We start from the raw sequence: 26,580 nt of genomic DNA, 5'->3' as shown, positions 1-26,580 counted from the left end.
CAAGTTCGCTGATCTCGTTGACAGGATGTTGACCTCAGATATCAGCGCTACTACCCTCTATAAGTACCACGATGCTGATCCATCTTGGCAGTACTCCTTTCCAACTCCTTTTTCTCCATCGACATCGATCATCGTTTACTACCCTGCACCGCGCTATCCTCTGGACCCACTCTCACCACGTTCGACAGGGAGCCCAGCTTCAATCTGTCCTATTATCATCCCATCTTGTGGCCTTGAATCATTTATCTGCACACCAAGGCCGGTGTCAAATACCACGGAGCCTATACCTATCTGAAAGTTGAAACTTACTCCTTTACCGTTCCTATCGAGACTTTGCGAGGGTACATTATTTCCGGTCTATCGTATCATTTTCACCTTCGCCCGTCCACTCTCCCTGTAATTGTTCTCAAATGGTGTGTAGTTCCATATTCTCTTCGAGGAGCACAGCGCTCACCCTACCTCTCAAGCAGTCCGGAGCCCACCAAATGATCAAGGAAAAGGCAGACATAATACCCAAGAGGTCGAGGTCGATTTACGAGGCGAACATGAGGTCTATTTGGATATACGATGGGGTCTATTTCGTTAAGATAATTGAGAATGGGCAGAAGGGCGACGAAGAACCGGAGCAATACCGCGTTCGTTCGCTAGAGAGGGAATTCTCCATGATGCTCTTAGCCGGTGACTGTGCGGTTCAACCTGTTGGTCGGGTAAACCTGAGGGGAACTCTATGCGGCATCATCATGCCTTTGGGAATCGCAATTTCACAGGACCCTCATCCGTTCATGAACTTACCACCACCACCACCACCACCACCCGGCACCATTCCACCGCCCGAACACCTTATCAAAGAGTTGACGCAGCTAGTTTCCAGTCTTCACGGAAAAGGAATCATACACAGCGATATCAAAGCAAGCAATCTCATACTCGACAAAACCACTTCTCGTCTCCTCCTCTGTGACTTTGGTTGCGCCGCTCTCGAGGGCAGGGAAGGAGGCATGCTTGGCTCTACGTCGCAGTACGTCTCCCCCTTCCGTATGGTCATGTGGAAGGCGCCCCTAGCCAAGGCCGATGATTTGTACGCGACCGGAATCACAATCTGGCAGCTCTACACTGGTCATGTACCGTTTGACAATGTTGTTGCCAGTGAGGATGATTTCATCGAAGATGTGGTTGCCTGTGGCTTCCAGCCAAACTTGTTGGCCGTGGACGACACCGAGATCCGTGAGCTGATCGCTTCTTATTTGGAGGCGGGAAATCCGCCTTTGCCTGACGGCCGCACGGCCAGAGGCAATTGCGCCTGTGTGACCGCGCAGGTGGTGTTTGCGGATTGCGTTGTGGTACCGCCGCATTCGTATGAGAGGACTGTGCATTGCGGAGGGTGCGATTTGGAGAAATGCGAAAAACACTACCAAGTTCCTGACGTACTGAGTCATTCTGAGAAGGAGAAATGTACTGAGTGTTTGTAACCTACTGGCTCCTGCATTGTAAGCCTGAGTGATCAGGTTTTTTGTAGATAAAACAAGAAATTGCAATTATTCGTGGTCTCCGTTATAGCAAATACCATGTTACCATTTGTGTCAGAACCTACAGATTGCCTTTCTCAACCCCCCAGCCATTACTGCGCCGATCACATTAAAGAGAGCTGGAGCGACGTAGACCACCTGTGAACTCTGTGGGGCGTCTAGTAGATTTCACATATCCGCCGTTCCGGACAATATATATCCGTGCCATAGCCAGATCTCGCGTCGCTGGCTGCGTTGCTTGTGGTTTTCACGCTGACTAGAGTGGTTCTACCACTTCTGTGGCAAGTGGTTTCAACATGCCAACCTCAGCATCGGCTCTCTGTAACATCCGGACGAGGAACTGCTCCTGCCACTTGTACGAGGTCCTCGATCTGTGCTTCTTCGACTGAACGACGGAGGATTTCTGGGACTGCGTAGATAACCTTTCGAGTTGAGTGGAGTGAGGATCCCGTACTGGGCGTCTGCATGATAATTCATACATACCGCTCGTTCAAAAATCCCATCACGGCTCCCGTAGGTGCACTCTGAAAAGAGTGAACAATGGTTTGAGGGAAAGACTACGCCCTCCAGTCCAGCTGTGTCCTGGCCCCGACTCGTCGTGGGGATTGCATGCCTTCGATTAAAGCTGGGTTAAGTCCCCGGGTTTATGAGGTGCTTTCTACATCGTCCCGGCCGTTCGCATCGCAGAATTGAGCTTCCCAGTCGTCTATAACCCTTGGTAAAGGGTCTCGCTCGTCAAGAATTTGCGTTGCGCCTGTTTGGCTGAACCCTCGGTCGGAGTTTGAACGACAAAACACGTCAACACGTTATTGTGCACATTTTCTTTACGGCTTTCGAAGAATGGCTCTTAGTTTTATCGGGTACGTCTTTTTCTCTCGTTGTTGACGGGTTCTTGGCTCATTCGTTACCATAGCAAACCTATATCTCTCATATCTCACTCAGATGTTCGTTATAGAGGCATTTTAGCGGGTATTGATCCTGCTGCCTCGACTATCCAATTGTCAAATGGTGAGCAGCTTTCTTTGATCATATGTTGCACAATCTAATGAGCTTGTATTGATGTAGTGTATTCTATGGGAACCGAGTCACGGCGGTGAGTAGCCTTCTGGCAACGTGTGCGGAGTTTCGCGCTTATGCACACAATGTAGACCTCCAACAGAGTTCATACCTCCTGTGCAAGAACCCTACCAATACATCATCTTCCGTGCTTCAGAGGTCAAGGATTTAGCGGTGGATGAACCCGCTCAGCAGCAACGTCGCAACGTCCATGACGACCCAGCTGTCATTGGGGTGCGTGTCATCTCTTTCTCTACCCCATACCCCAAACTACATATGATGAAGCCATTTACGGATGTTAAACACATAAAACATACCGAGAGCGCATAAACCCCATGTGGAATTTTCCGTTGCCTTCCTTCTGATCCCCTACCCTTTCTTCAAATCATTCATGTTGCAATACGTCAACTAACAACCTCTTCTACAGGCTTCAGCACCACCCATCGCCGCTCCCGAATCGTACTCCTCATACCCAACACCCGCAGCGCCTGCCGCGCCTCCACCCAGCTCTCAACAGCCTCTCCAACAACAACCCCACGTCCCACCAGCCCAACAAGGCTACCAACCACGTCAACCGCAGCAAGCAGCAACACCCACGCCTGCCGTCGTCCTCCCACAGTCCCAATCCTCCGGCCCAGCAACCGCCGCAGCTGCAGTCCGTGGCGGGCACCAACAGCCCCGACGCGCGCCCAACCCCGTGCATACGGCTGCTGCGTCCTTGGAAACTGTAGAACGTGCCCTGGGCGACCTTCGTGTCGGTGCAGATACCTCTGCGGCTGTCTCTGCACGCGGTGCTCACGGGCATGGGCATGGTGGTCGTGGAGCAGGCGGAGGTGGCCGACGAGGCCGCGGTCCTCGCCCAGACGCTGCTGAGCATATCAAAGTCCCCACTACGGATTTCGATTTCGAGAGTAGCAATGCAAAGTTTGATAAAGCTGCTTTGTCTCCTGGTGTCAACGGAAGCTCTGCAGCTGCGTCGACGGTAGACGAGGGCAGCAGCGAAGGCGGCGAAGCGAAAGAGAAAGAGAAAGAAGCAAGCGCAGAGAAGGAGAAGGAAAAAGCTGCAGCTGCTGCTTATAATCCGCAGAAATCGTTCTTTGATTCTTTATCCTCATCTGCGGCTACCCCTCCCCCGCCTGCGATGAATGGCGGGCATGGGGGTGGGAGGGGAAGGAGGGGAGGTGGTGGGTTTGGAGCTATGGGCCGGAATAGGAGGGAAGAGGAGAGGGAGAGGAATGTGGCTACTTTTGGGGAGCCTGGGGGTGTGGGGCTTATGGGCCCTGGAGCGTATGTGGGTGGATGGGGAGGGTATGGGAGGAGGGGTGGGCGTCCGAGGAGGGGTGGACCTGCGGGGAGGGGTGGGCAGGGACAGGGACAGGCGGTTCCTGCAAGGGGGTGAGGACAGGGAAGGAGGAGTTGTATAAATAGTGACTTGTGTGGCTGCTTGAAAGGTAAAATTCGCTCTGTGTATGGTTAGGTAGGCCTTGGGGTCTTGCAAATACTTGTTGAGGGTCTACGTAGTGAGCATGAAAAGGATGCGTTGTTTTCGATTCGTCAAACGTATAAATTGTGAGTCTATTGGTACGCTTGGGATGGGTACATTGTCAAGTGGCTCGTAATTGGATGAAAGTGTACAATGATGAGTATAAGTACAGATAATGATATACGCTCGACGATTCTGATCGAGCGGGTAGTAAGTAGTTGTGGGCATCTAGTCAAAGAGTCTTGCCATTGTCGTACATTGATCAAGTTGAACAGAATAGAAGAAAAAGATCAAAATGGAAATCTCAACTCCTCATTGGCATAGCCGTTGCGAGCCCTATCGCATGACCAACAAGGTTGAGCTGCGTGATGGATCCTAGTGCACAATTGAAAGTAAGCTTTCGCTCAATCTGGAACAATGAGATAAGACAGATGAACACTCACGGACAAAATGTATGATCCAGACGTTCGTAAGACACCTTCCCTCCCTGATGCCAAGGAGGCGGGGAGAGTGCCGTGTTTTGGGATGAGAGGTCGTCAGGGAGGATGTGGTAGTGCGGTTCGGCGGGACTGCGCGGGTAGGCGGAGGGAAGCCAGGGAGAGCCGGAGGGGTGGCTGTTTTGGGGAGCTGTGTACGTGGAGGGCGTTGGGTTCGGGTTTGAGGGAGCGGTGGGTTGGATTTTTCGTGCGTAGATTGACTTGACCGAGGGGTTAGTGAGGAGGTTAGGTTGGGAGAGGTGTGGATGAACCTGATGGGTTTGAATTTTTACTGGAAAAGAGCGTTGACGGGTTGGAGTAGGGTACAGCGGTTTCAAGAACTGTGGGTGGTCCTCAAACTTGTTTAGCTTTGGGAGGAGTGGAAGTGGCTCGTGGGATATGAGCGTGACTTCGTCCGAAGAGTCAACGTCGGTGGACGAATCGGCATCGTCCTCCTGGTCGTAGAGAATTCTTGAGGCGTCTCCTAAAGACATGACACGCTGGAGAAAATGTGGGGAGTTCATCTTCCAAGGAAACTTGAAGGGAAGAGAAATGGGAAAGCGTCGTTGAAGTCGTGTGCGGGGGATTGCTATTAATTTGGCGGTCTTTATTGTCGATGGCGGGTTCATATACGCGTTGAGCGCCACAAAGAAAAGGGGGGAGACAAAGACAGGGAGCAACGGTGACAAAAGAAAGGAGATGGAGGCGCCTTTATAAAGAGGAGAATGTGGAATACGATTAAGCCACCTACTGGCCACGGTGGACTGGTTGCAGGAGGTGCTGCATGGCCACCAGGTGGACATGTAGTGATCCGTACTGAGAGTCCCGTTGATTATATCCGAAATGATAGACATGATCACCAGAGAACAATGCGAGTGGCTCAGGTTTCCAACCAATAATGGTGGGTGTCAGTGATGGGTGGACAAAGCGTGTTAGGCCACCCTATGATCGATGTTGGCCACGTCCCTTGAAATGGTAGGAGGGTAAATGTCGTGTTTGAGTGGAAGGAACACGTTCTTACTTACAGCTAGATGCAAAACCCTAGGCACCGAAAATTTCTGGTGTCCGCCTCGCTTTGTGCAAACAGCCGCATTTGGCCCAGGTCGGTATCATCATAACCTCGATTCAAGGGGGTGCCGGCCCGGGAATCCCGTACCGGGACCCGGTTAGTTAGTCCAGCCACAGGCTGTGAAAAAAAAAAAAAGGACACCTTGGGCAGAGGGCCTTCAATCATTAAGTTGAGTACTTTGCAGCATAATATAGTAACTACAGAATGTACTGGGAGGAATACAGCTCCAATAGAGGCCATCAGGCACCATGATATAAGATATTCATCAATTCCTGCCATATTTGGGCATTTTTTTGACATTACTTGAATTACCGTTGACCAACAATATCCTAAAATCTACAGTATGTCTAACATTGGTTTCATTCTATGTATCACACCATTGAGACAGAGCCAGCTGTTCTTGATGCCATGGAGGGCTTCGCAATCTGTCCAGATTGTGGTAGCCGTGTATCCTCATCAAATTCTCATATGCAAACAAGGTGTGCGAGAAACGCTGGGTAAGTACATTGTATTATGAGAACTGAGTGATTTTCCAACTCACGTTATATGCCTAGTTCCATCTAAAAGTGTGGAACATGTGCAAGCACCCCGGAATTGTGCCTGCACAACTTGTGCAAAACGTGGGGAGAGCGCTCACAAATGATGTCATATTACTATATATAGACACGTTCCTGATTACGTTAGTTAGTTAGTCCACCTCAAGGTCACCTTAAAAAAAAAATCGACCCCGGGTCTTTTTTTTCAATGCCGGCACCCCCTTGCCTCGATTGGAGCATGGAGCACTCCATTTACATATACCCTGAGTTGGCGGAGGACTTGCGTCATCCGCGCCTGCCTCCTCCCTCGAAAGGTTGTTTGCACAAAGCAAGGCGGAGCTCAGAAATTTCGGGGAGGTGTCTAGGGTTTTGCATCAAACTGTAAGTTCCTCGGGGAGCGCTTTTGACATGGAAATAACTTCGGGACTACAGATGGCGGGATGTTAAGGTCACTAAGCTCTGTCGAGACTCGAGAGTTACTTTTTGGTGCTTAATCTACAATAAAAGCCCGTTAGGATTTTATTCACATCACAAAGACGGGATTCGGTCATACCTGACTTGAAATGTTCATTGCCAACATATTTCAGCTAACGAGGTATCGATAGACCATATTCCAAAACACTCCGCTTAGTGATTTTATTTACTTTTGGAGCTGACCAAACAACTACGGCCAGCCATTTGGCGGGCATTGCCTTCCCGCCCCTTCTCACTTGTTGCATATATAGTCATAGATTCCCAGTAAGGTTATTTGCACATACCCTGAGGCTCCACAAGTAAACAAAATCACTAAGCGGAGCGTTTTGAAATTTGGTCTATCGATACCTCGTTAGCTGTTACACCAGTCCCGCATAATTTTTTTATGTGCACTCCGATAAACATCCTGCATTGAAGAAGAAGAAAAAGCGAGTGGCCTCGTGCAGAGTGTCCAGGCTGTTCCCCGGCTAGAACAGAATGAGTCGGCTATTTTGTGGCGGTTGTGTCATGACAAACATCCAAACAAGGTTATCACTGTCACGGGCGACGACCAACCCACCATTTTCACCGTCTCCCATTCCCCTTCCGCCACGTATACTCCCCCCCCATAGGCTCACATTTTTATTTCGCCTTGTTGACCTTTCTCTCCACACCACTTTAGCTGGTGATCCAGCAGGAGAAAACGTCATCAGCCTAGAAACGGGGTGTCCCGAACCTTAAGTAATCCGAACATCGACGATTTTGGCGTATTCGCTGTCACTGGGTTGGTGAGAACATTCCTGCGTTGTGCAAGATGCGCGATTCTACATAAATAACCGCGCTGACGCTGCAGTTTCCTCGGATCCTCAACCTTTCTCTTCAACTATCTCGGCAGGCAGGAAGACATCCTCCACTTTTGATCCTCAAAAGGCACTTGGCGCTGCGTTGTTTACAAAACCAAGGCCCCCATTGAAGGTAGGTTGTCGTTGCTTCGTTCCGGATTGAGATCTTGTTAGTTTGGGGGAGATGCTGGATGAAGATAATGCGGGGTGCTTACGGAAGTAGCCTGATTTCGACTATAGGAGGTGTTTCATGCAGTTGTGTAACGGATCTGGCGGTTGAGCTACATGTCTTTGCTCTTATTCTTGATTCGTACTGATGGTGTTTTACTTTGACGATGCTGACTGATACGTCCTTTAGTTTTCGCCACCACTCGAACGAGCTTGCTCATTTGTCGTAGCCATCGCCAGGAGAGGCTCGACGCAACGACTCATCCTACATCAATTGTGTTTTGAAGGTGAGGTTTTGTCTCATACATTTTACACCGTTGCTGGCGGACACATGACCATCACTCCGTCGTGATCGTTCTACTCATGTATCCCTGGCTGGTTTACATCCTTCGCAGCACCCTGCCACCGTTGAATTCCATCATCGTCCCATTACTGACTAGACCGTTTTCAAGTCAAACCTCACAAGTTGAGCCACGAGGTAGCAGGATCCCTCCACGACTCAACCTCATTTACGTTAACGAGTAAGCTATCTTGTGGTATGCACATACAGCCGCTAATTGTCGATCCCTCCTCAGCCCCTTACTTTTGCTTCTTCATGTCAAACAAGAACTCACGACAATCATCCCCGTCTACACCGCCTCCGAATCATGCCCCATCCAAACTTCCCAAATTCCTTCAGAAGCAGTCCACTCGTGATCGGGCGAAAGGGTTGATGGATCCTAATGGAAGCACAAGTACAAGCAGCCTCGCCAGCGGAAGCTCCGCCCTTGCATCTCCGGAACCTACCACGGCGCCAACGAAGACCCCTCGCAAAGGCAGCAAATTTCTCGGAATCAGGGAGAAGGACAAGGAAGACAAGTCCAAACGATTATCGGACACTCCTCCAGACACCAATAACACCACCAACAACAATGGGAATAACACCACAGCGGAGATGGATGATCCACCTGTAATTGTAGAACCCGTCAATATACCCCGCCCTCGAACCCGCTCCGAGCGGCCTGCCATTTCTACCTCCGAACTACAAGCCCACGCTACACTCTACTCTTCTACTTCCTCTGCCTCACGCATTGGCGACCTCCCAACCCGACTTTCTGGATGGTTCGCCAACACATTCAGCACGTCCACCACCGACTTGTCCCTCCCCTCATTACTATCCCAATCATCTGCCTCGCCGAAAAGCAAAGCGTCAGCTCTATTAACGGCTGCTAAACACGGGAAAGGCCACTTGGACAAGGCTATGCGATACCTCCTTGACAGTGACGCTCTTCCAGACAAGTGTTCAGAACCTATTTGGCTCTTGGGTGTTCAACACCCGGGGTACGAGCCCCCTCCACCATCAACGCGCTCTGGCACCCCGGACGTCGTTCGCGCTGGGTCGCCCACAATGAACCTTGGCCCTCCAGGGCGTCGTAACTCCGGTTCTCCGCCATCGTTCCGGTCCTCTACATCCTCAGTTGCATCAAGCACGGATATGTCACCGTCCCAAGCTTCCAGCTCGACGAAACACATTCACAATCCCGCTGCTAATTGGCCCCCGGTGTTTTATATTGATTTTACTTCGAGGATTTGGTTGACTTACCGTTCGCATTTCCCAACACCGATCAAGGATACGCGTTTGGCGGATCTGTGTGGCGATGCTGCCCCTGAAATTGCTAATAGCCCAACGACTGTGAAGACGCGGCCGTGGAATTGGGGTGGGGAGAAGACGTGGTCGAGTGATACGGGATGGGGATGTATGTTGAGGACTGGGCAGAGTTTATTGGCGAATGCACTTGTACACATGCATTTGGGACGAGGTACTGTGTTTGGTTCATTTGTCAGTCTCTTTGCGCTTACATTTTCTTCCTGATTAGATTGGCGACGACCTCCGTATCCTGTGCAAACTGCGGATTATGCGACTTATGTGCAGATCGTGACGTGGTTCTTGGATACCCCTGCGCCTGAAGCTCCGTTTAGTGTGCATCGGATGGCTTTGGCTGGAAAAGAGTTTGGAACTGATGTTGGGCAGTGGTTTGGCCCAAGTGTCGCTGCTGGTGCCATTAAGTATGTTTCTCCCTTCCATGTTTACTGCGTAACCTAATGTTGACTCTAGGACACTGGTAAATTCCTTCCCTGAGTCTGGCCTTGGCGTATCCGTTGCTACTGATGGCACACTCTTTCAATCCGACGTTTTTGCTGTCTCCCATGGAGAAATGAGCAGCCGGTCCCCAAGACGGATTAAAACTACCACTTGGGGTCATCGACCTGTACTCCTCTTATTGGGCATCAGACTGGGTATTGAAGGTGTAAATCCTATTTATTATGAAACCATTAAGGTATGTGTTTTGAGCATACATCTGGAAATCTCATCATTAATGTCATTTGCGCAGCTCTTGTACACATTCCCACAATCTGTGGGCATTGCTGGTGGCCGTCCCAGCTCATCATACTACTTTGTCGGCTCTCAGGCAGACAACCTCTTCTACCTTGACCCTCACAACACTCGACCTGCCATCCCACTCCGTCCTGCTCCTTCACCTGGACAACAACGGGAATCAACACCCGAGTCAGACAGAGATAGCTTCAACTACCGACATGCTCGCTCTCCAACTCATCAACGCGCACCAACTTCACCGTCCTCAGTCAGGACAGGTTCTTCAACTTTCTCATACCACGCCCCAGTTTCACCCTCCCCCCTTCAACAACAGTTCTCTACATCATCGACTGACTCTTCCCTCTCCAAGTCACCATCTTCTTTCCACGGTCGATGGCGCTCTGCAAGTGCCAGTCAAGCTGGCTCTCCGATGGTTTCCTCCTCTGACATGGACCATCGGGAGTTGAATGGTATCTCTTTCGGGGGTGGACGTGATACTGGACTCGATCCAGCTCAGGAGCATTATTGTTCAGCTTACAGTGCAACGGAGCTGAGGACTTTCCATTGTGAGCGTGTCAGGAAAATGCCTCTAAGCGGATTGGACCCAAGTATGCTCATCGGGTTCTTGTGTCGGGATGAGGCAGAATGGTGGGATTTCAAGAAAAGAGTTGCAGAAGTATGTGTTTTGCTTTCTGTAGTTGAAAGTCGCTAACTTTATTAATTGCAGCTTCCAAAGACTATTTTCTCCATTCAGGACGAACCTCCGACGTGGCCTTCAGGTTCTGACGACGATGACATGGGATTGGAGTCAATATCGGAACCTGATGACTTGGATATGGATATGGAAGGGGAAGATGCGGAGGGAGAGCCATTTTTCGAGTCCTGTTCAAGATCAGCGTCAAATTCAAGTGCAGGTGCTAGTAACCCTGGGGGAAGTGAGCGAGGCAAGAGTGAGGATATCGACACGGAGGAAGACCCCGTTGATCCGGTCACACCAGGCCCCAACTCCAGGTTCGACATCATCGAGATCGATCCAAGGAAAGGCGGGGAATCGTTTGACGACGACGATCTTCAGTTCCACCCCGAGGATGAAGGCGAGACATTCGATGATGATATCGAGGATGATTGGGTAGAACCTTCCTTGCCTACGCCAACTCCCGCCGGGCCCCTCCCACCACCAGCAGTACCAGAAAAGGACGACCCACCATCGCCTCCCCCTGCTCCTCCGGCTTTGACCAAGAGCAAGTCGAACGGGAGCACAAAGAAAAGCAAGAAGGGGAAGAAACAGATCCCGGTACCTGTGCCCATCGTTCGACTCCCTTCACAGCAATCCAACAAAGAACACTACCCCTTCCCAGTAACACCTGCTGAAGAACCGTGTACTTCACCCCAGCCTCGGGAGCGGTCCAGGAATCCATCAAATAAGGGAGGAAAGAGGATGCACACCGCTCGCGCGAGAGATGGAGGCCGGACGCAGAGTGGTGGAGTCAAGGGGATATTGACGGATGATTAAGGAATTCCCCCTGTAAAGGGTCTGGCGCCTGTCCTGACCTTGTTTGTTGCTGGCTGTGCACTGTTTCGTGCGGCGGTTAGCATCTATGCGCTTGCTTTGTGAGCCTTTTCTTCTAATTTGTGACTTTTATCTTCATATTCCATTGGCTCGTCATACTTGTAAGCGTATTTTTATAGCCCCCAACTCCCCATCTCCCACCCCTTGACTTCGTTCGCCGATATCTCACAGTCGGTTCCTTTTCTTCGTGTTTGTAATCACATATGTAAGTAATATGAACGTTCAACCTACATAGAGATACCCATCCAATTACCTTGGTTTCCTCAACTGTTCCTTGCTCATTTCTCGACGACACAGATTGTCAACAAACTAACAGAAACCAATGCTTATTATACAGTATGTCCATGCATTCGTGCAGATATCTATGCATTAGTATCATAAAACCCAATAGTAAACCGTCCACAACACTCCCAACCTCCCACTGACCCGCTTCGTCCTCTCCTCATCATCAACAATGTCGTCTTCCTCATCGACATACTCGTCTCGCAATAGATCCACATTATCCACGTCAACGAGATCGCTGTACCAGTGTTTTCGATGGGGTATGAGGTCCGTGTTTATTAGCCTCTCCTGTGGTAGCAGAGGTTGAGACGCATCTGCATCGTTTCTTATTATCGTTAATTTTGAATGTGAATGTGAGGTTTGAGACGATGATGACGGAGACTTGAGATACAGCCAAGCAAGGAACATGATGAGCATGACGGGGAGCTCGATGTAGAACGAAATAAAGTCGACGAGTGAAAATTCTGGAATCACTGATGACCAGCCTTGGACTACAAAAGTTGAAACGTAGGTATATTTGCAAAGGAAATCGTTGAAGAAAGACTTACTGAGTATGAGTGTTGATACAGCTACAACCTATTTTCAGAAAGGGTGAGTACATATGGAGGAAGCAAAGAAGGGTGGCCAACGTACGACGAAAGGTGGACCCCAACCCCTTGTCCAGGAAGCACTGAACTTCAGATCGTCCAACGAGCGTCCTTGCTTAACCCATGCTTTCCGAAAACGCAAGCTTGAGAGGCCGATGGATAACCACGCAATCTTTGGTACAGTGGCGCTTGATTCACAATGACACATAGATGGAAGAACGAAAAGGACTGACCTGGTTGGAAACACCAACAATATTCTGGAGCCAGCCCCACAATACGCCGCTTCCAATGAAGCTGGTGCCAAAGCACAACGCGCTGATGCTGCTCGTCAATAGGAGGGCTGGAATGGGTACACCCTTCCGCGTGGTCCATGAGAATATCTTAGGGGCTTGGGGTGGCGAGGTCACCGAAAGACCTGATGAAAGTAAACGTTCAATAATTTCGTTCACTGTGGTAGAAGTGAGGGTCGGACCATAAAGAACTCTAGTGCCTGCGAATAGTGCGTGATTCCCTGCAGAGAGGACTGAGGTGAGGATGACGGTATTCATGGAAGACGCGGCGACAGCTGAGACGAAGTTAGTAAGAGTATCAGGTGAAGTAAAAAGGTCATTACTTGAGCCTGCTAATTGTAAGACAACGGTGAACGGTGAAGTGGTTGTGCTTCTGTTAGATAGGTTTGGATAGTCCCAGGGTACTGAAGTAAGTCAGTTCAGTATGATATCGGATAGCTGACTATTTACCATTCAATCCAATTATCAAGATGCTCAGTACGTAGAAAATCATGATTCTGTAAAAACACTTCAATCGTATTGATATTCGTTTTTGATGAGCTCAATATAACCTACCTCCAGAAGACCAGCTTAACGACTCTAGGCATGTTTTTGGACGGATTTTTCGTTTCGCCAGCAGTTATCCCCAAGCTTTCCGTACCCCCAACTAGACAAAAAGTAAATATATGCGGTCGTACACCACCAAAAAAGACTTACAAGCAAAACTTGCTGTAACGAATACCTTTGCAAACCCTCCAAAGCCACCAACAAAAGGAGCGCCTGGAATCTGCCAATTACTGACTCCGATAAACCGATGTTCGGTATTCAATCCAACATTCACGAAAATGCCGACTATGATGAAAAGGATAACAGTGAACACTTTCAAGGAAGAAAGCCAGTACTCTGCAATAAAAATGACCTTGTTTAGGGGCTGTACTGAAAGCGGAGGGTTCGCGTACCAAGCTCCCCATATGCCTTCACGTGTGTAGCGTTCACAGAAACGAGGAACAACCAAAACAGGAGACTAATAACCCAAGGATTCCACGGTGTCCAATACTGCAAAACCAGCTGAGCAGCAGTAAGATCCGACGCGACTGATACGGCGTCATTGAACCAATAATTCCAAGCCAGCGCAAACCCGTACGACGGAGAAAAGAATCGTGTAGTGTACGCATTGAATGACCCTGCGACAGGGTACTGCGTTGCCATCTCTCCAAGGAGTAGGAGGGTAACGTAGACGATAAACCCGACTATGGAGTAGCATATAAGCATGCTAGCTGGCCCGCCTTGAGCTAAGGAACGCCCTGTCCCGAGGAAGAGGCCTGTGCCTATGGTTCCTGCGATGGCGATCATCTGGACTTGACGTGCTGAGAGGCCGCGGTGCAAACCCACTTGCGCATCTTGTTGTTCAGAAATTGAGCCATATCTAGGATGGGAGGACGAAGACGCATGAGCTCCGGCCATACCTGACCGCTGCTCGACGGTGGGGGTAGTAGTGACAAGTGGTATGTAAGGTCCGGTTGACCTGATAATCACGAAGAGGATGTCATCATCGCACGCCATAGGCGCTCCGTAGATCCACTTGCAATCTATTCTCTGCCTCTAAATCTCGTCAACGCCGGGCACTGTGGGGGCATATAGTCCAAGCATAGCTGGAAGATAGGGTCACTCATCGACATCGTCGTTGAAGATGTGATTTCAAATTGATGGACACAAACAGTCACTTCAACCACTTCATCCATGTCTCTATTCCAAAACATCACAAGCATGCGGCTGCCGTGGGTTTACTGTGTAACTTGGCAAGTCGGGAATAGAGGAACTTTAGCGCCCCTTCTACATCACAATGCTGCAATTCGCGTAGAACTTCGCAGATTTTATTTGAAGGCGAAATGCGACCAAGATTCCGCACCATAATACTATGGTCATTCCATGTGTCCTTCACACCCTGCCTGTCGTATTCGAAACAAAACAAGCCAACGGAAAGGTCTGTCGGGTGGTTATACAAAGGGGTCGTCTTGATTAACCTTACCTCATTTTTTAGATGGGTTATCAACTCAAATAACAGGGCCTTTTGGGGGCCTTGTTTCTTCCTATATGCTATCAGCGATTCGGTGATTTCAAGGTTATTATCTCTTTATCAACAACCTCTTCGTGACGTTCGAAATTTACACAAGAGATCAAGAAATCTGGCTGAACAGGCAAACTCGACGTTTTTTGTGTTACGAGGTATGGCTACGTCTTGAAATAAGTACATGCGAACGGCTGAAGTTTATAACAGCAATGCGCAAACTGCTACGTATATATCATCGTGGTCCCCCTGGTGTTATTCAACGGTGATCCAAAACTCTCATCGCTTGCTGGTTTCCAGCGAGTCCTACAACTAGGATCGCAAGAGAACTAGCAAGGTAGAAAGACGCCTGCCCTGGTCAACGGCCGAAACCGCCCCAGCTCCCCCGTGAAAAGAGAAAGAAAAAGAAAGAAGAAAAAAAGGATTTTCCGAAGGCGTGTGGCTGTCCAGCCTCCTCACGGTGACATGGATGCCAACGCTCAACGGCTCCTGCCCTGGTTCACGGCGTCGGTACCGTCCCAGCCCCCCGTGGTATGCCGCCTCTCGCTTAACGGACGCCTCCACTACTCCGCGAGATCAACCGCCCACCGCCGGTCACGACAGAGCCGCTTTGTCGCCCAGCACCGCACCCCGCCCCCTCCGAAGGCGTGTGACTGTCCAGCCTCCTCACGGTGACATGGATGCCAACGCTCAACGGCCCCTGCCCTGGTTCACGGTGTCGGTACCGTCCCAGCCCCCCGTGGTAAGCCGCCTCTCGCCAAACGGACTCCTCCACTTGGTACTCCGCGAGATCAACCCCCGCCCACTGCTCGTCACGACAGAGCCGCTGTGTCGCTTGAGCACCCCGTGCGCACCTCCACCTCCACACCACACCCGACATACACAAAAAAGGAACAACATAGTTACCTTGAAGTTTCACGGCCAGAGATGTTAACCAGAATCCTGTTGGGCGAGTTAGTAACTTCGTTTCATTACCTTGAGCAGCTCGCCGTGGCCCATATCTTGCAAAGCCGGTGTGAAGATGTCGGATGTCGAACCCTTGAAGATGGTCTCGGAGAAGAGGATGCCTAGTGGAGGGGGCGGGTTCAGAGCGTGGCTGCAAAGGCGGGTTTGAGTGGAGGTGGTGGTCGACCGAGGTCAAGTTAACGCGAAGATGTTGGATGTCGAACCGTTGAAGATGAAGGAGAGGATAACTGGTGGAGGGTGCAGAGCGTGGTCGCAAAGGCGGGTATGCCAGTGAGTGGAGGTGGTGGTAGACCGAGGTCAAGTTGTGAAAGACATAAAACGCATCCTGGCGAGGTTTTTATACTTTTTTGGAATGGCTGACGATGCTGTTAAAAATAGAATGGCTATTGCACCAGCTGCAAAGACGTATCCCGCTTGAAGTTCTTTTGTTTTTTGACTGGCGCAATTGATATCGAAGTAACTCAGAACTATTACCAAGGAACTAGAGACAGGAAGAAGTCGCCTAACTTCGACGAGGAAACATTGAGGAAACATGATCCACAGCACCTGCTACTCCCATTGAAAAGGCCCGCTGCGACCCCGCCTAATTTGGTTTAAAGCCGTAAAATCTCCTTCATGTTTATTAATAAGTAGTAATGGCGAACATCCCGTAATCACTTGCTGTCGAACATCAGCTCTGAATCCTCAATAGGCCTCAATGGCGAGCAGCGCGTCAAGAAACATAGTTGTAATTCGATCAAAATTATATTCTGTCATCGGTTTTCGTAACACAAATCTAGAGTAAAAAGAAGTAAATAGTCGAAGTACCGTTGTTGTTTTACAGGGTATCTGCCTTCTTCATGGTCGTGCAAATGCGCACGCGCGTTAACATCAAGAAAGTCAACAGTGCATTAGGCAACGACAACGCTCCTCTTCGATCCGGGGTAACAGGTCATAATACACGAGGTCATAGGAGTCGCCTTAGAAGCAGTAAGGCCAACTATGATCTCCAGAGCAAAGAATATGAAAGCCTGCATGAGCCAAATGATGCTTCAGCTGAACGTGGATAGGCACTGGGTAACGGAAAATGACATTTCAAGAAGAATGAGCCTCGTGATGGGCAACATCCGGATTTTTTTTGAAAAGACTGAGGCGTCTGAGAGGTTGACTTTTCGTGCGATGGTGTTCATCATAGCTCCAAAAGTCACAGCTGAGATCTAGAGCTGCCTTTGGCAGGCAACGGCCTCCAATTGGCCTCCAACTACTACCCGCAGAGTCATGATCAATCCTGGACGAAGGGACCCAGAAAGACCACCGGCGTCTGTAGCGTTTCAGCTTTGCTTGAGGAAGAGAAGTACTGGCACTGTTTGGCGACTCGTATTTCTGGAATACGTAGAGTGAACGTTGCCTTCGAAGGAGGAGATTCAGATTGCTGCAAACCGCGTGATCGGGTAGACCCCGTGACGTAATTGCATCTCATCATCGCGATTCGCGACCAAATCGCGACCGTACAACAGCGTACAACCGCTTCCGCTCTGTAATGAACACAAAACTCGTGTTGAGTCGCTGCTGGAACACCTTGGCGAGTCAAGTACTGTTTCAATACATCGTTACCACGAACGGGAAACACGCTTTAGCGATAGCAGACGCGCTGAAAGACCGTGCAGGTTTTGGTTCTAATAGACTCAGACTGTCGACGACTCGACTTGAAACCGCCTTAGAAGACGTGCATATAGTATGGACAATGGAACACACCTGCGCTGTCTTACGGATCTTTGGATCTTCAATGTCCAAACCTCGTCTGCTTCTTCACCGCGTTCTCGACTGCCGATGCGTCCGTTTTCAAGAGCACTTGGTTGATAAACCTTATTATCTGTTTTTGCTCTATTTATTACCGTAGCCCAGCGAAGCCTTCGTGGCTTCTATAGGATTACATGCCTTCAGGCAACAGACTGCGCTGTGCAGCACTTTGCTACAGAACTCCCTCGACCTCCGCCTTCAACAAACGAGCCCATCGTCGAGAGATAAACAGGTTCGCAGAAAAGAACGCGTACCCGTAAGCACCCCCCTCTCTGCTCCCCGTCCGTTCTCACCTGTCACAATAAAAGGATGTCGCGCTCTCGCGCCTCTCGTCATCCAACCCCTCATCAACGTGCTGACCATTTGCTCCTGGTGGGATCTACGTAATGGCATACCCGCTCCCTCCTCTGGCCACTTCTTCAGGACAGCCCACTTACTCAGGCGTCTACCGGCAGAGAAGTGACTAGAGTCTTCGTTCTCGCATGTTTTGTCATAGGAAACTATGTAAACAGACACCCTTTTCCAATGGATCGAGTTAGAGGGATCGAGTGGACTCAAGGTCATGTCATTTATGGTCCCCAATTTGAAAGGCACACGTCTGATGAGTGTGAGCAATGCAGGGACTGCATTTCCACAGCCATCTCCATCTCAAGCTGGGGCACCTGTCATATGCAGTCCGATCAAACGGGATTGGTTGATCGACTCGGAAAAGCAGAACCCCTGGGAATGAACAATTCTCCATCGTTCGCAATTCACGAAAGTCCGGCGCGGGGGTCAGAAGGTGAGGTCTTTCGCAACTCATGTCTATTCAGAAAGGTTCAAAATATCGATGTATCGATACTTGGCAGGTCCTGTGAGAGACTTTGGCTCTTTGAAGGATCCAAATTTATCATTCGCAACTCACAAAAGTCCGCCGGGGCGTGGGTCAGAAGGTGAGGTCTTTCGCAACTCATGTCTATTCAGAAAGGTTCATCATATTGATGTATCGATACTTGGCAGGCCCTGTGAGAGACTTTGGCTCTTTGAAGGAGAAACTTATCCCCACTGACCCTCCTCGCAGCCACTCCTTCGGATATTCCTCACCGGGTGAACGGTTCTCTCTGCACACACTCTCGGTGACGCGGCATCAGGTTCTTCGTCTGAAAAGGTATTTAAAGACACTGCTGGACTCGGACATCGTCACTTCGACCTTGGTTCTTCCTATTCAGCAAGCTTTCTCAAGAACTCCCGCCTTACTTCTGCAGTCCGTTCTACCCTCTGTCCAAATGACCACTACAAAAGGAATCGGTCAGACACTTACATTCAGCTCCGCTTTGATCTTGCCCTCCTCACCATCTCATATAGGCCTCAGCAGTATCACGACGAACGACGAGCTCGGTGCCTATGTTAGCGATCCGAAAGTTGCTCAGACCTGTCCCACAGAGCACGACGCGAGGTACCATGTCGCGCGGATTTATTCCGACAATCCGCAGATGAACTGGTGCCGTTCCCTTGACCAGCTTCAGATCGTCCGAGTTGTTTCCCGAAACCACGGCGTCGATAGCAGTGCCAGCGACAATGACAGCACCGAAGACAATGCCAAAACCTTTGGCCTCCCCTCAGCGGGTGACTTGTTCAAGATCGTCTGGAAATTACTGCCAGACTTTGTCAAATCCAAGGTAACGGATTGGGCTAAAGCCAACTTGCAGGGCCCAATTGCCAACGAGATCAATGGCTACGTGAAACGCGCTCTCAGTCTCCTCCCCCTTCCGGTCCCAGCATTCTTTGTGAATGCCGTGACGAATCTAGTCATCCCACCACTGGTGGCCTTTATCGTTTCAAATGTTCCGAAACTGGTAGGAATCGTCTCTTTAATCCTTCTCAGAAAATAGGACTAATTAATACATATTAGGACCCAAAGTTGACTACGCATCATGGACCTTTCATATTCCCCCATCACACAGCCGAGGGCCAGGAAGTTCTGCAATATTTCGGTAAGCTGCTCTTCTGCCAATTCTTGGATCTTCGCATGCCCATTTTCTTTTCATCGTCGTTCAGATCGAAGGATTCTCCTCGCTGCTGGGTTGAAACCCGACCATCTGCCGGCCCATCTCGCTGCACTGTCGGCCAGAAATGACCCAACTGGGGGTACCAACAGCGACGTTCCCGCCATCGGCCAGCCAGACGATCGAGACTGCCGCGCAGATATGGAGCAATTCTATGAAGCTGCTCCTCCAAACGGCCACAGGTCACTCCAGCTTTCGCAGATCATTGCGGCACAGATCAGAACCAACCTGAAATCTGACCCGGACGCAAACACCTTTGGGTTGGCTGTCTGGAAAAACCTCGATCAGGACACCAAGAAAAAGCTGAGGGAGGATGTGAAGGCAGATCCACCCAACAGGGCAAGTATCGCGGATACACTTTACACCCCTGTCCGCCAACTTTTGATGAAGGCTCCGTATTCCGTCCCGTCCCCCATTCTTGACTCCTTCGCTTCCATGAAGGTGCCCGAGGCCACAGAGTACGTGATTACCTCGCAAAATTAAGCATCGTTGCGAGCGTGGTGGCCACCATTCTTATTCATAGTCACGAATTTGTTAGGGTATGCAATCGCGCCTGGTCACTGTAATTCAGCCTCCTTCAACGTCTCTTTCATATTTCCAATTTCCAAATAAGAGTGTTGTAAGATCCCCTGCCCATTTTTCTGATGAGAACAGACCAGTAACATCCCGAGTACTTACAATCAATTGATCAGACTCTTTACTTACCATTTTACTGTTGTCGTATACGTTCACCTCGAAAAAAAATTCACATTGGACAGCTCGATCATCAGCAAAGCAATTGGCGTAAAACACCAGCTCTGATTCCTCAATGGCGAGCAGCGCGTCAAGAAACATAATTGTAATTTGATCAAAATTGTATTCTGTCATCAGTTTCGTAACGCGAATCCGGAGTCAAGGAAGTAAATAGTCGAAGTACCGTTGTTGTTTTACAAGGTATTTTCTTTCTTCGTGGTCTTGCAAATACGCACGCGCGTTAACGTCAAGGATAGTCAACGTTGCAGTAGGCAATGACAACGTTCTTTTTCGATCCGGGGACTGGGGGGAAGTGAGGAGTCAATCTTTTGCTGCTCAGCATTTTCCTATCACACGACAGGTCATAATCCAGAAGGTCGAAGGAGTCGCCTTACAACAAGGCCAACGATGATTCCCAAAGCGAGGAATATGAAAGCATGGATGAGCCAGATGACGCCCCAGCTGAACGTGGATAAGTAAGTAATGGAAAATAACAGTTAGGAAGAACGAACCTTGCAATGGGCAACATCCCAATTTCTGTTTGAGGTGTTGACTTTTTCTATGATGGCGTTATTTGAATCTCATCACAGATCCAAAGAAAAGTCACAGTTGAAATCTAGAGCTGCCTTTGGCAGGCGGTCAGCACCCTCTCTGGCTTTGAATTACTTGCACCTCAATCCTGGAAATCAAATCAACCTTCAGCTCACGGGACCCAGAAAGGCCGCCGTCTGTAGCGTTTCAGCTTTGCTTGAAGAGTAGTGGTTCAATGGCCTTGAGAGAAAACGCACGACAACCGATTCAGAGAGGTTATCATCTCCTACTCGCATGGCTTCTTTCCTTCTATGTTTTAGCAGCTGCCTTTATTCATGTTCACCGTAACGGCGCCCTCTGCGATGATGCACCCCGTCCCAATCACAATGGGACCTGCCAGAGCGAATATAGTGTCTTTGGGGGTGTACGATTGTGCCTATACGCAACACGGGTATGAGAGGTGGAATGCAAGCCGAATGCAAAGGGGTTACTAGAGCCTATCGTGATATCACCTAATTCCTGGCAAACGACGGCTTTGGAGTGAATGGTGAAATTATCGCGTCTAAATGAGAGGTGTTAACCGGAACCCCGTGAAGAAGGGTGAAAGGTGGAATTGCAACACATTGTTGGCATTCCATCACTTTGATGAAGGGAGGGAAAGAAAGTGGTCGCCGTCGAACGGAGCAAAGATAACTCGACACGTGATTTTGGCCGAGCCAAGGGGCTTCAAAACAGTATTCACTACCAATAGCCCTCATGGCTTCAATCGCATTCCGTGCCGTCAGGCAACGTAGCGCATTGTGCAGGCGCGAAGCTCTCGGTAGCTGCATTAGGCACTACGCTACAGAACTTCCTCGACCTCCGCCTTCAACAAGCGAGCCCGTCGTCGAGACATACTCAGCTACCTCAAAACCGCGGCCTTACTACGCCAAACACCCACCATATAGAGAGTTGCCAAAAATAAAAGTACGTTCTAGATGCATTTGCCCGTTCATGTTCTTACATCCAGTGTTGTAGTCCAAGTGGCCTGTTGCGATCTCCGCATTGACCATTGCCGTGCTGGGGTGGTCGGGGTTCATGGCGTACGTGACGAATCAAGAGAAACTTTCAAGCTCTGTATCTCGGAGCATATTGCGAGCCGTGCGGGAGGATCCTCAGTTGAGACAAGTGTTGGGTGAAGTGATAAGACCGCAGCCGGAGTGGTGGTTGAATGGAGACCCTTGGATAAGTGGGCATGTACGTTTTTTCTCTTGTTTCCCAGTACCTGCCGCCCGACCTAATTTTATGTTGGTGCTTCTTAGATTAACCAGCTGCAGGGTAATATCGATGTCAGCTTTAGGATACGAGGGTCACGAAGTCGGTTGTTCACTTCCCATGCCTCTTATCTTTGCTCACCTCCCTGTTATCTCGCGCAGGCTCGGGAACGATATACTTTACCAGCATACGAAAAGAAAAGGGTGTGCCCTTCACAGTTCGTACGTTCTGCTCCATCAGGTTTTTGTCCCTGAATCTCTCCCTAACAAACACCCCCCCAGTGCGCTTCAAGGTTATTTGCGACGATGGAACTATTGTTCACATTTCGGACAATCTTACTATCTAGGCTGCTGCTTTCAACAGAGAATTTATCCCTGAATGTTCTTGGGCTTGTCCAGATCATGGCTGCGCTGCTGCTGACTTTGATCCGTTGTGATATATACGGGGTTCAACTGTTCAGGGCCTCTGAAATGCATGCATTGGCATCCACAGTCGTGTTTGTCTACGCGATTGCAGATAAACATCATTTACCTTTCGCTCTGCTGAATTTCAGGAGGAAATGTCCCACTTGACGCGGGCCTTCCGCAAGTACAACACACCTGTGCCTTTTCGAGGCACGGTTTCCGTCGCCGCGTTAGCGACGCGGCCGAGGCTCAGCGATAACGCAACCTTTGCAATCCTGAGCGCTCAGCTCTCCCTGCTTAGCGCCAGCTTTTTTTGTAAGGTGTACGTGCCTTGAATTTTTCCAGCCGCCTTGGACACTCCCCGTCTTCATGTCGTACCAAACATCGGCGTTTCACCATTTATCACTGATGTAAATGAGTTTCTAGATGTGCCGGTTCCGTTGATCTTTTTTTGTTAAGATGCGTATAGGCTGAGAATTATCGAACGACCTATCTATTCTTAGTTCAGCTCTAGCCGCCCTTGTCTTGGCACTTGCGAAATGTCTCCTTGACTCTCCTTAACCTAGACTGCTGTCCGCTATATCCACCACCCTGGACTAGTATTTTCTTCCGTCCCGCGGCGGTTCCTGGCCGTTCCGCAGGAAATTTAATTAAGGGTAGAGTTGATCAAGACCAGGAAGCACCAACACGGGCGGACGGAAATTTAATTATGATTAGAGTGTTAGTACCTTCAAGTTAATGAACGTAACGACATAAGGGGTAAGCTAGGGCCCCGGTGAGGGTTTGTAGCCTTAGCTCGATTCAAGGAGTGATTGAACGATTATTTTAGTTGCAACTTTGTAAAGTACGTACGCAAGGCAAGGTCCATGCTAAATTGTGGTCTAAAGCATCATAGTCGTAATACATATTAAAGCGTCTGATTGCAGTGCATGGCACCCAACCCTATCGTGATAAATAAAGTCGACCCAAAGAACAAGGGCACGCGTTATGACAGGCGTGCAACGAAACCCGGTCAACAATGTTTCCACATCTTGACATAGTCACTGCAAAAAAAAAATGTGTGAGTAACAAACACTCCCGGAAAGGATCAGACGGGGAAAATGCACATACACAACCAACGCACGATCTTCGGCGTTTGCAGGCCACGTGGGGTACCATTGCTTGATGTTCTTCAGGAAATCGCGCATCGGGTCTATGCAGCGCAGGAAAAAAAGTATGCTTCGGTTTAGAAAAAAGGAAAGAGTAAAATGGAGGAGAGGAGAAGACGTAGACGTACTAGCGGCGTGATCCAGCCACGGCTTGTCGCCTTGTCCTTCAGGGAACCACCCGTTCGTGCTGCCTACCGCCACGTTTAAGATGAGGTAGAATTCTGGCGCGTATTCAATCAAGGTAAGAATGATGGAAAGAGCGAGAAAGATGATTTGAGTTACCTTGGTCGAATGGCGTGGCGCTCGTCCCGTTGATCCATGGGTTCCGGAGGGGAGTGCGGGAGGATCCGTTGTATATGACCTCTGGGAAATTACCTCGTTGGAAGAAAGGCATGTTGAAGCGCATGTCTAGGAGCGTGTGGAGTCGGGAGTCGACGTATATCCGCCTTCAAATTTGATAAAGCAAAAACTCAGGATTGATTACATGGAAAACAAGGGAGAATGAAAAAAACGTACAGGAAATCCTCGGTCCACTCCAATGCGTAGGTATGAAAATCAGATGCGAATGATGTGCGTTTTTCGGTCCACCAGGAGTGGGATAGGGATACCCCGTTGAGGTTTAACGTTGGGCCCCAGTTTAGTGCGCCGTTGACGTAGTTTGAACCACTATAGGAATGTACTATCTGTATTAGGCTAGAAGATAACATTGGATGGGACGTACTGGGCAGTGTATCGCAAGCCGTTACCGCGCGATTCGACAATGTCGATTTCGCCACTGAGAGGCCAAGCACCGTAAACGTTGTCTTTGGGTAACATCCACATAGCGGGCCAAAGCTGCGGGATCACAGCTTAACAGACGAATTTTCAGAACAACAAGATCAACTTACCCAGTCTCTGAAATAACAGGTATCAGCAACACTCCCCATGTTGAAAAAAATTCTACGCACCCATTCGGCATCTTCGCCCTGATTTCAACCCTCCCAAACTTAATACTAGCACTAAACTGCGTCGTCAACCTCGCGCTCTGCACGGGGTTGATGATACTCCCACTCGTAGCATTGCTAACAGCACTACAACTCCGATAATACGAGTCCCAATCGAACACCCTTCCACTCCCTGAATCGATCCACCCATTGTCCGGAGCGGTGGTGTTGAATGTACAGTCTGTGATATTGTACACCGTCCCATCGAGCACGGCGGCTGTACCGATGTTGTCGGATGTGAGGGTGGGCACGATGTATAGGTGCCCGTTGGAGACGTAGGAGTTGTTCGTTGATGCGGTTGTCATTTCGAATTCGCCATTCCTAAGGAAGATTGTCGATAAGTAATTTAATTAGACGTATTCGAAAGTACGAACCCAAATCCATCCATATTAACCTCCCTAAAAAAAGTCCCACCAGGTCCAAAGACGGCCGTCTCATTATCAAAGTTCTCCTCCATCACCAGACAAAGCGGCTGCTTATCAAGCGCTACGCCCGTATACGTGAAATAGCACTGCACAGCGCCCCCAGCTAGACCCATAAAAACAATCGCGTAGACCATCCAATAGGAAATCGCCGCTCGCGGGTTTTTGACGTCGGACCATGGTTTGGGGACCTCAATGCCCTCCGGGAGCATGTGTGAGCGCATGCGCGGGACGGGTGGTTTGGCTGAAGCATCGTTGATTCCGCGGAACTGTACGCCACTAGTAGTAGACGACTCGGATTTGGGGAAAACGTTGCTCAGGCGGGAGGAGGAGGACCAGGCGGAGAGGTTTGAGCGCGAGGCGGGGATGGTGCCGGTGCGTGGTGGGATTGTGAGGTAGTTTGAGGTGTTCGAGGTGGTTTCGGAGAAGGAGACTTTTGAGGGACCGGCGATGCGGGTGCTTGTTGCGATGATGGAGGGGGGGCGGCTGGAGACGGGTGTGGCGAAGGGGTTGCTTGCGAGGGAGCTGCTTGTGTTTGGATGGGCGGGGGTGAATGGGTTGCTTGCGAGGGAGCTACTTGTGTTTGGACGAGTAGGCTCGGATGGAGTTTTGTCGGTAGAGATTTTGCTGCTTGTTTCGGACATGGCGAAAAAAAACTTGGGGGATGATAATTCGAAGTGTGAGTGCACGACTTTGGAAGGAAGACAGTTATAAACGACTAAGAGGATTAGTTAATTAGGGATGGACGGTAAGAAGATTCTGATCACTTACCTTGATATTTTTGTCGCCAGGGGTGGGTCTAGCATCCGGGTGTGGATGAACTTGAAGATTGTGTGGGTAGGTTCGATGGGGGCTGTCACCGGGTGGGAGAGTATGCAATACCAACGTGGGCTGTACCGCTCCATAGGCAGGACATCGGCATCATTTTATTTACATAAAATGGTCTTCTTTTCACCGGAGGAAGAGGAAATACGGTGGCATTCCAATGGGTCGGTAAGTACGAAGCTGGGATTTTTCTTCCCGCGGGAAGATAATCAGTTGGGCCGTCGGGGATGCAATCTATTGATTCCTCAAGGCCTTCATGCCTGCCATGGCCGGTGCATGTCAAAGCTGAAACTTGTAGGAAAAAAAGTCAGATTCACGGGTGTCCAAGTATTGCGTGATTCTAACTGACGCTTTGCTGAGGTATATTGTGATACAGTCTGTTATGTAGGATCATAATTTGTCCCACTCGTCGAATCGATAACGGGTATAATGATCTCAACAAAAGTTGTCTATAAGAGAAGAAAAGGTACTGTGTCAGGTGCGGTAGAAGGTGAGAATGGAGGGCACGGAGAAATGATAATGATGCTCACTTGCAGTTGACACCAATATCAGTGTCAGGATGAAGGACTGTATGGGGATATTTGTGTCGAAGGGAAGGGTCCGTGGTGGGCAGGAAATAACTCGTAAATTTACGTTTTTGGAAAGGCCATCATGTTCCTTCCTACTACTAAGTATATCGCTGTCCATGATGTCCATAAAGCCTTCACTTGGTTCTTTGGTCCCCGCTCTTGCCCCCTCCCTCTTTACTACTAA

General features: G+C 49.6%; 10 protein-coding genes across 10 annotated transcripts; 7 read left to right on the top strand and 3 right to left on the bottom strand.

Moving 5' to 3' along the window:
* Positions 1-410: 410 nt before the first annotated feature.
* Positions 411-1,466, top strand: LACBIDRAFT_307497 (uncharacterized protein; the record flags this gene model as incomplete). Its single annotated transcript, XM_001886110.1, has 2 exons — positions 411-413; positions 471-1,466. 2 exons carry the CDS (start codon positions 411-413, stop codon positions 1,464-1,466), a joined length of 999 nt encoding a protein of 332 aa, XP_001886145.1.
* An 897-nt stretch (positions 1,467-2,363) lies between these two features.
* On the top strand, positions 2,364-4,131 carry LACBIDRAFT_295305 (uncharacterized protein; the record flags this gene model as incomplete). Its single annotated transcript, XM_001886109.1, has 5 exons — positions 2,364-2,383; positions 2,437-2,531; positions 2,589-2,616; positions 2,672-2,813; positions 3,007-4,131. The coding sequence occupies 5 exons, from the start codon at positions 2,364-2,366 to the stop codon at positions 3,976-3,978; spliced, it is 1,257 nt and encodes a 418-aa protein (XP_001886144.1). The 3' UTR covers positions 3,979-4,131.
* Positions 4,132-4,352: 221 nt separating this feature from the next.
* Positions 4,353-5,392, bottom strand: LACBIDRAFT_307495 (uncharacterized protein; the record flags this gene model as incomplete). The annotated part of the gene is made up of 2 exons (XM_001886019.1): positions 4,353-4,437; positions 4,506-5,392. 2 exons carry the CDS (start codon positions 5,390-5,392, stop codon positions 4,353-4,355), a joined length of 972 nt encoding a protein of 323 aa, XP_001886054.1.
* Positions 5,393-5,436: 44 nt separating this feature from the next.
* Positions 5,437-6,590, top strand: LACBIDRAFT_331696 (uncharacterized protein; the record flags this gene model as incomplete). The annotated part of the gene is made up of 6 exons (XM_001886108.1): positions 5,437-5,439; positions 5,584-5,703; positions 6,051-6,104; positions 6,162-6,294; positions 6,412-6,524; positions 6,576-6,590. 6 exons carry the CDS (start codon positions 5,437-5,439, stop codon positions 6,588-6,590), a joined length of 438 nt encoding a protein of 145 aa, XP_001886143.1.
* Positions 6,591-8,144: 1,554 nt separating this feature from the next.
* LACBIDRAFT_307494 (uncharacterized protein) lies at positions 8,145-11,475 on the top strand (the record flags this gene model as incomplete). The annotated part of the gene is made up of 5 exons (XM_001886107.1): positions 8,145-9,405; positions 9,463-9,652; positions 9,702-9,924; positions 9,979-10,638; positions 10,690-11,475. The coding sequence occupies 5 exons, from the start codon at positions 8,145-8,147 to the stop codon at positions 11,473-11,475; spliced, it is 3,120 nt and encodes a 1,039-aa protein (XP_001886142.1).
* Positions 11,476-12,207: 732 nt separating this feature from the next.
* On the bottom strand, positions 12,208-14,065 carry LACBIDRAFT_157448 (amino acid-polyamine organocation amino acid permease; the record flags this gene model as incomplete). Its single annotated transcript, XM_001886018.1, has 10 exons — positions 12,208-12,305; positions 12,363-12,390; positions 12,448-12,573; positions 12,635-12,816; positions 12,874-12,966; positions 13,015-13,095; positions 13,142-13,188; positions 13,247-13,337; positions 13,388-13,573; positions 13,630-14,065. Coding segments are annotated over 10 exons (1,368 nt in total), but the record flags the coding sequence as incomplete, so codon positions are not given.
* Positions 14,066-15,207: 1,142 nt separating this feature from the next.
* Positions 15,208-16,301, top strand: LACBIDRAFT_331693 (uncharacterized protein; the record flags this gene model as incomplete). The annotated part of the gene is made up of 3 exons (XM_001886106.1): positions 15,208-15,480; positions 15,948-15,974; positions 16,083-16,301. 3 exons carry the CDS (start codon positions 15,208-15,210, stop codon positions 16,299-16,301), a joined length of 519 nt encoding a protein of 172 aa, XP_001886141.1.
* A 2,011-nt stretch (positions 16,302-18,312) lies between these two features.
* On the top strand, positions 18,313-20,011 carry LACBIDRAFT_307492 (uncharacterized protein; the record flags this gene model as incomplete). The annotated part of the gene is made up of 5 exons (XM_001886105.1): positions 18,313-18,415; positions 18,483-18,770; positions 18,828-19,318; positions 19,375-19,456; positions 19,521-20,011. 5 exons carry the CDS (start codon positions 18,313-18,315, stop codon positions 20,009-20,011), a joined length of 1,455 nt encoding a protein of 484 aa, XP_001886140.1.
* A 1,536-nt stretch (positions 20,012-21,547) lies between these two features.
* LACBIDRAFT_191598 (uncharacterized protein) lies at positions 21,548-22,570 on the top strand (the record flags this gene model as incomplete). Its single annotated transcript, XM_001886104.1, has 5 exons — positions 21,548-21,757; positions 21,809-22,027; positions 22,093-22,147; positions 22,207-22,266; positions 22,327-22,570. The coding sequence occupies 5 exons, from the start codon at positions 21,548-21,550 to the stop codon at positions 22,389-22,391; spliced, it is 609 nt and encodes a 202-aa protein (XP_001886139.1). The 3' UTR covers positions 22,392-22,570.
* Positions 22,571-23,461: 891 nt separating this feature from the next.
* On the bottom strand, positions 23,462-25,646 carry LACBIDRAFT_393059 (ectomycorrhiza-upregulated GH16 glucan endo-1,3-beta-glucosidase precursor; the record flags this gene model as incomplete). Its single annotated transcript, XM_001886017.1, has 9 exons — positions 23,462-23,492; positions 23,560-23,641; positions 23,726-23,818; positions 23,880-24,043; positions 24,114-24,263; positions 24,319-24,431; positions 24,485-24,491; positions 24,545-24,901; positions 24,955-25,646. 9 exons carry the CDS (start codon positions 25,644-25,646, stop codon positions 23,462-23,464), a joined length of 1,689 nt encoding a protein of 562 aa, XP_001886052.1.
* Between the last annotated feature and the right edge of the window lie 934 nt (positions 25,647-26,580).

The sequence above is a fragment of the Laccaria bicolor genome, genomic scaffold, assembly GCF_000143565.1.
Source record: "Laccaria bicolor S238N-H82 LACBIscaffold_35 genomic scaffold, whole genome shotgun sequence".
Lineage (NCBI taxonomy): Eukaryota > Fungi > Basidiomycota > Agaricomycetes > Agaricales > Hydnangiaceae > Laccaria > Laccaria bicolor.
The sequence above is the reverse complement of the archived record's forward strand: the minus strand, read 5'-3'. Positions and strand labels throughout refer to the sequence as shown.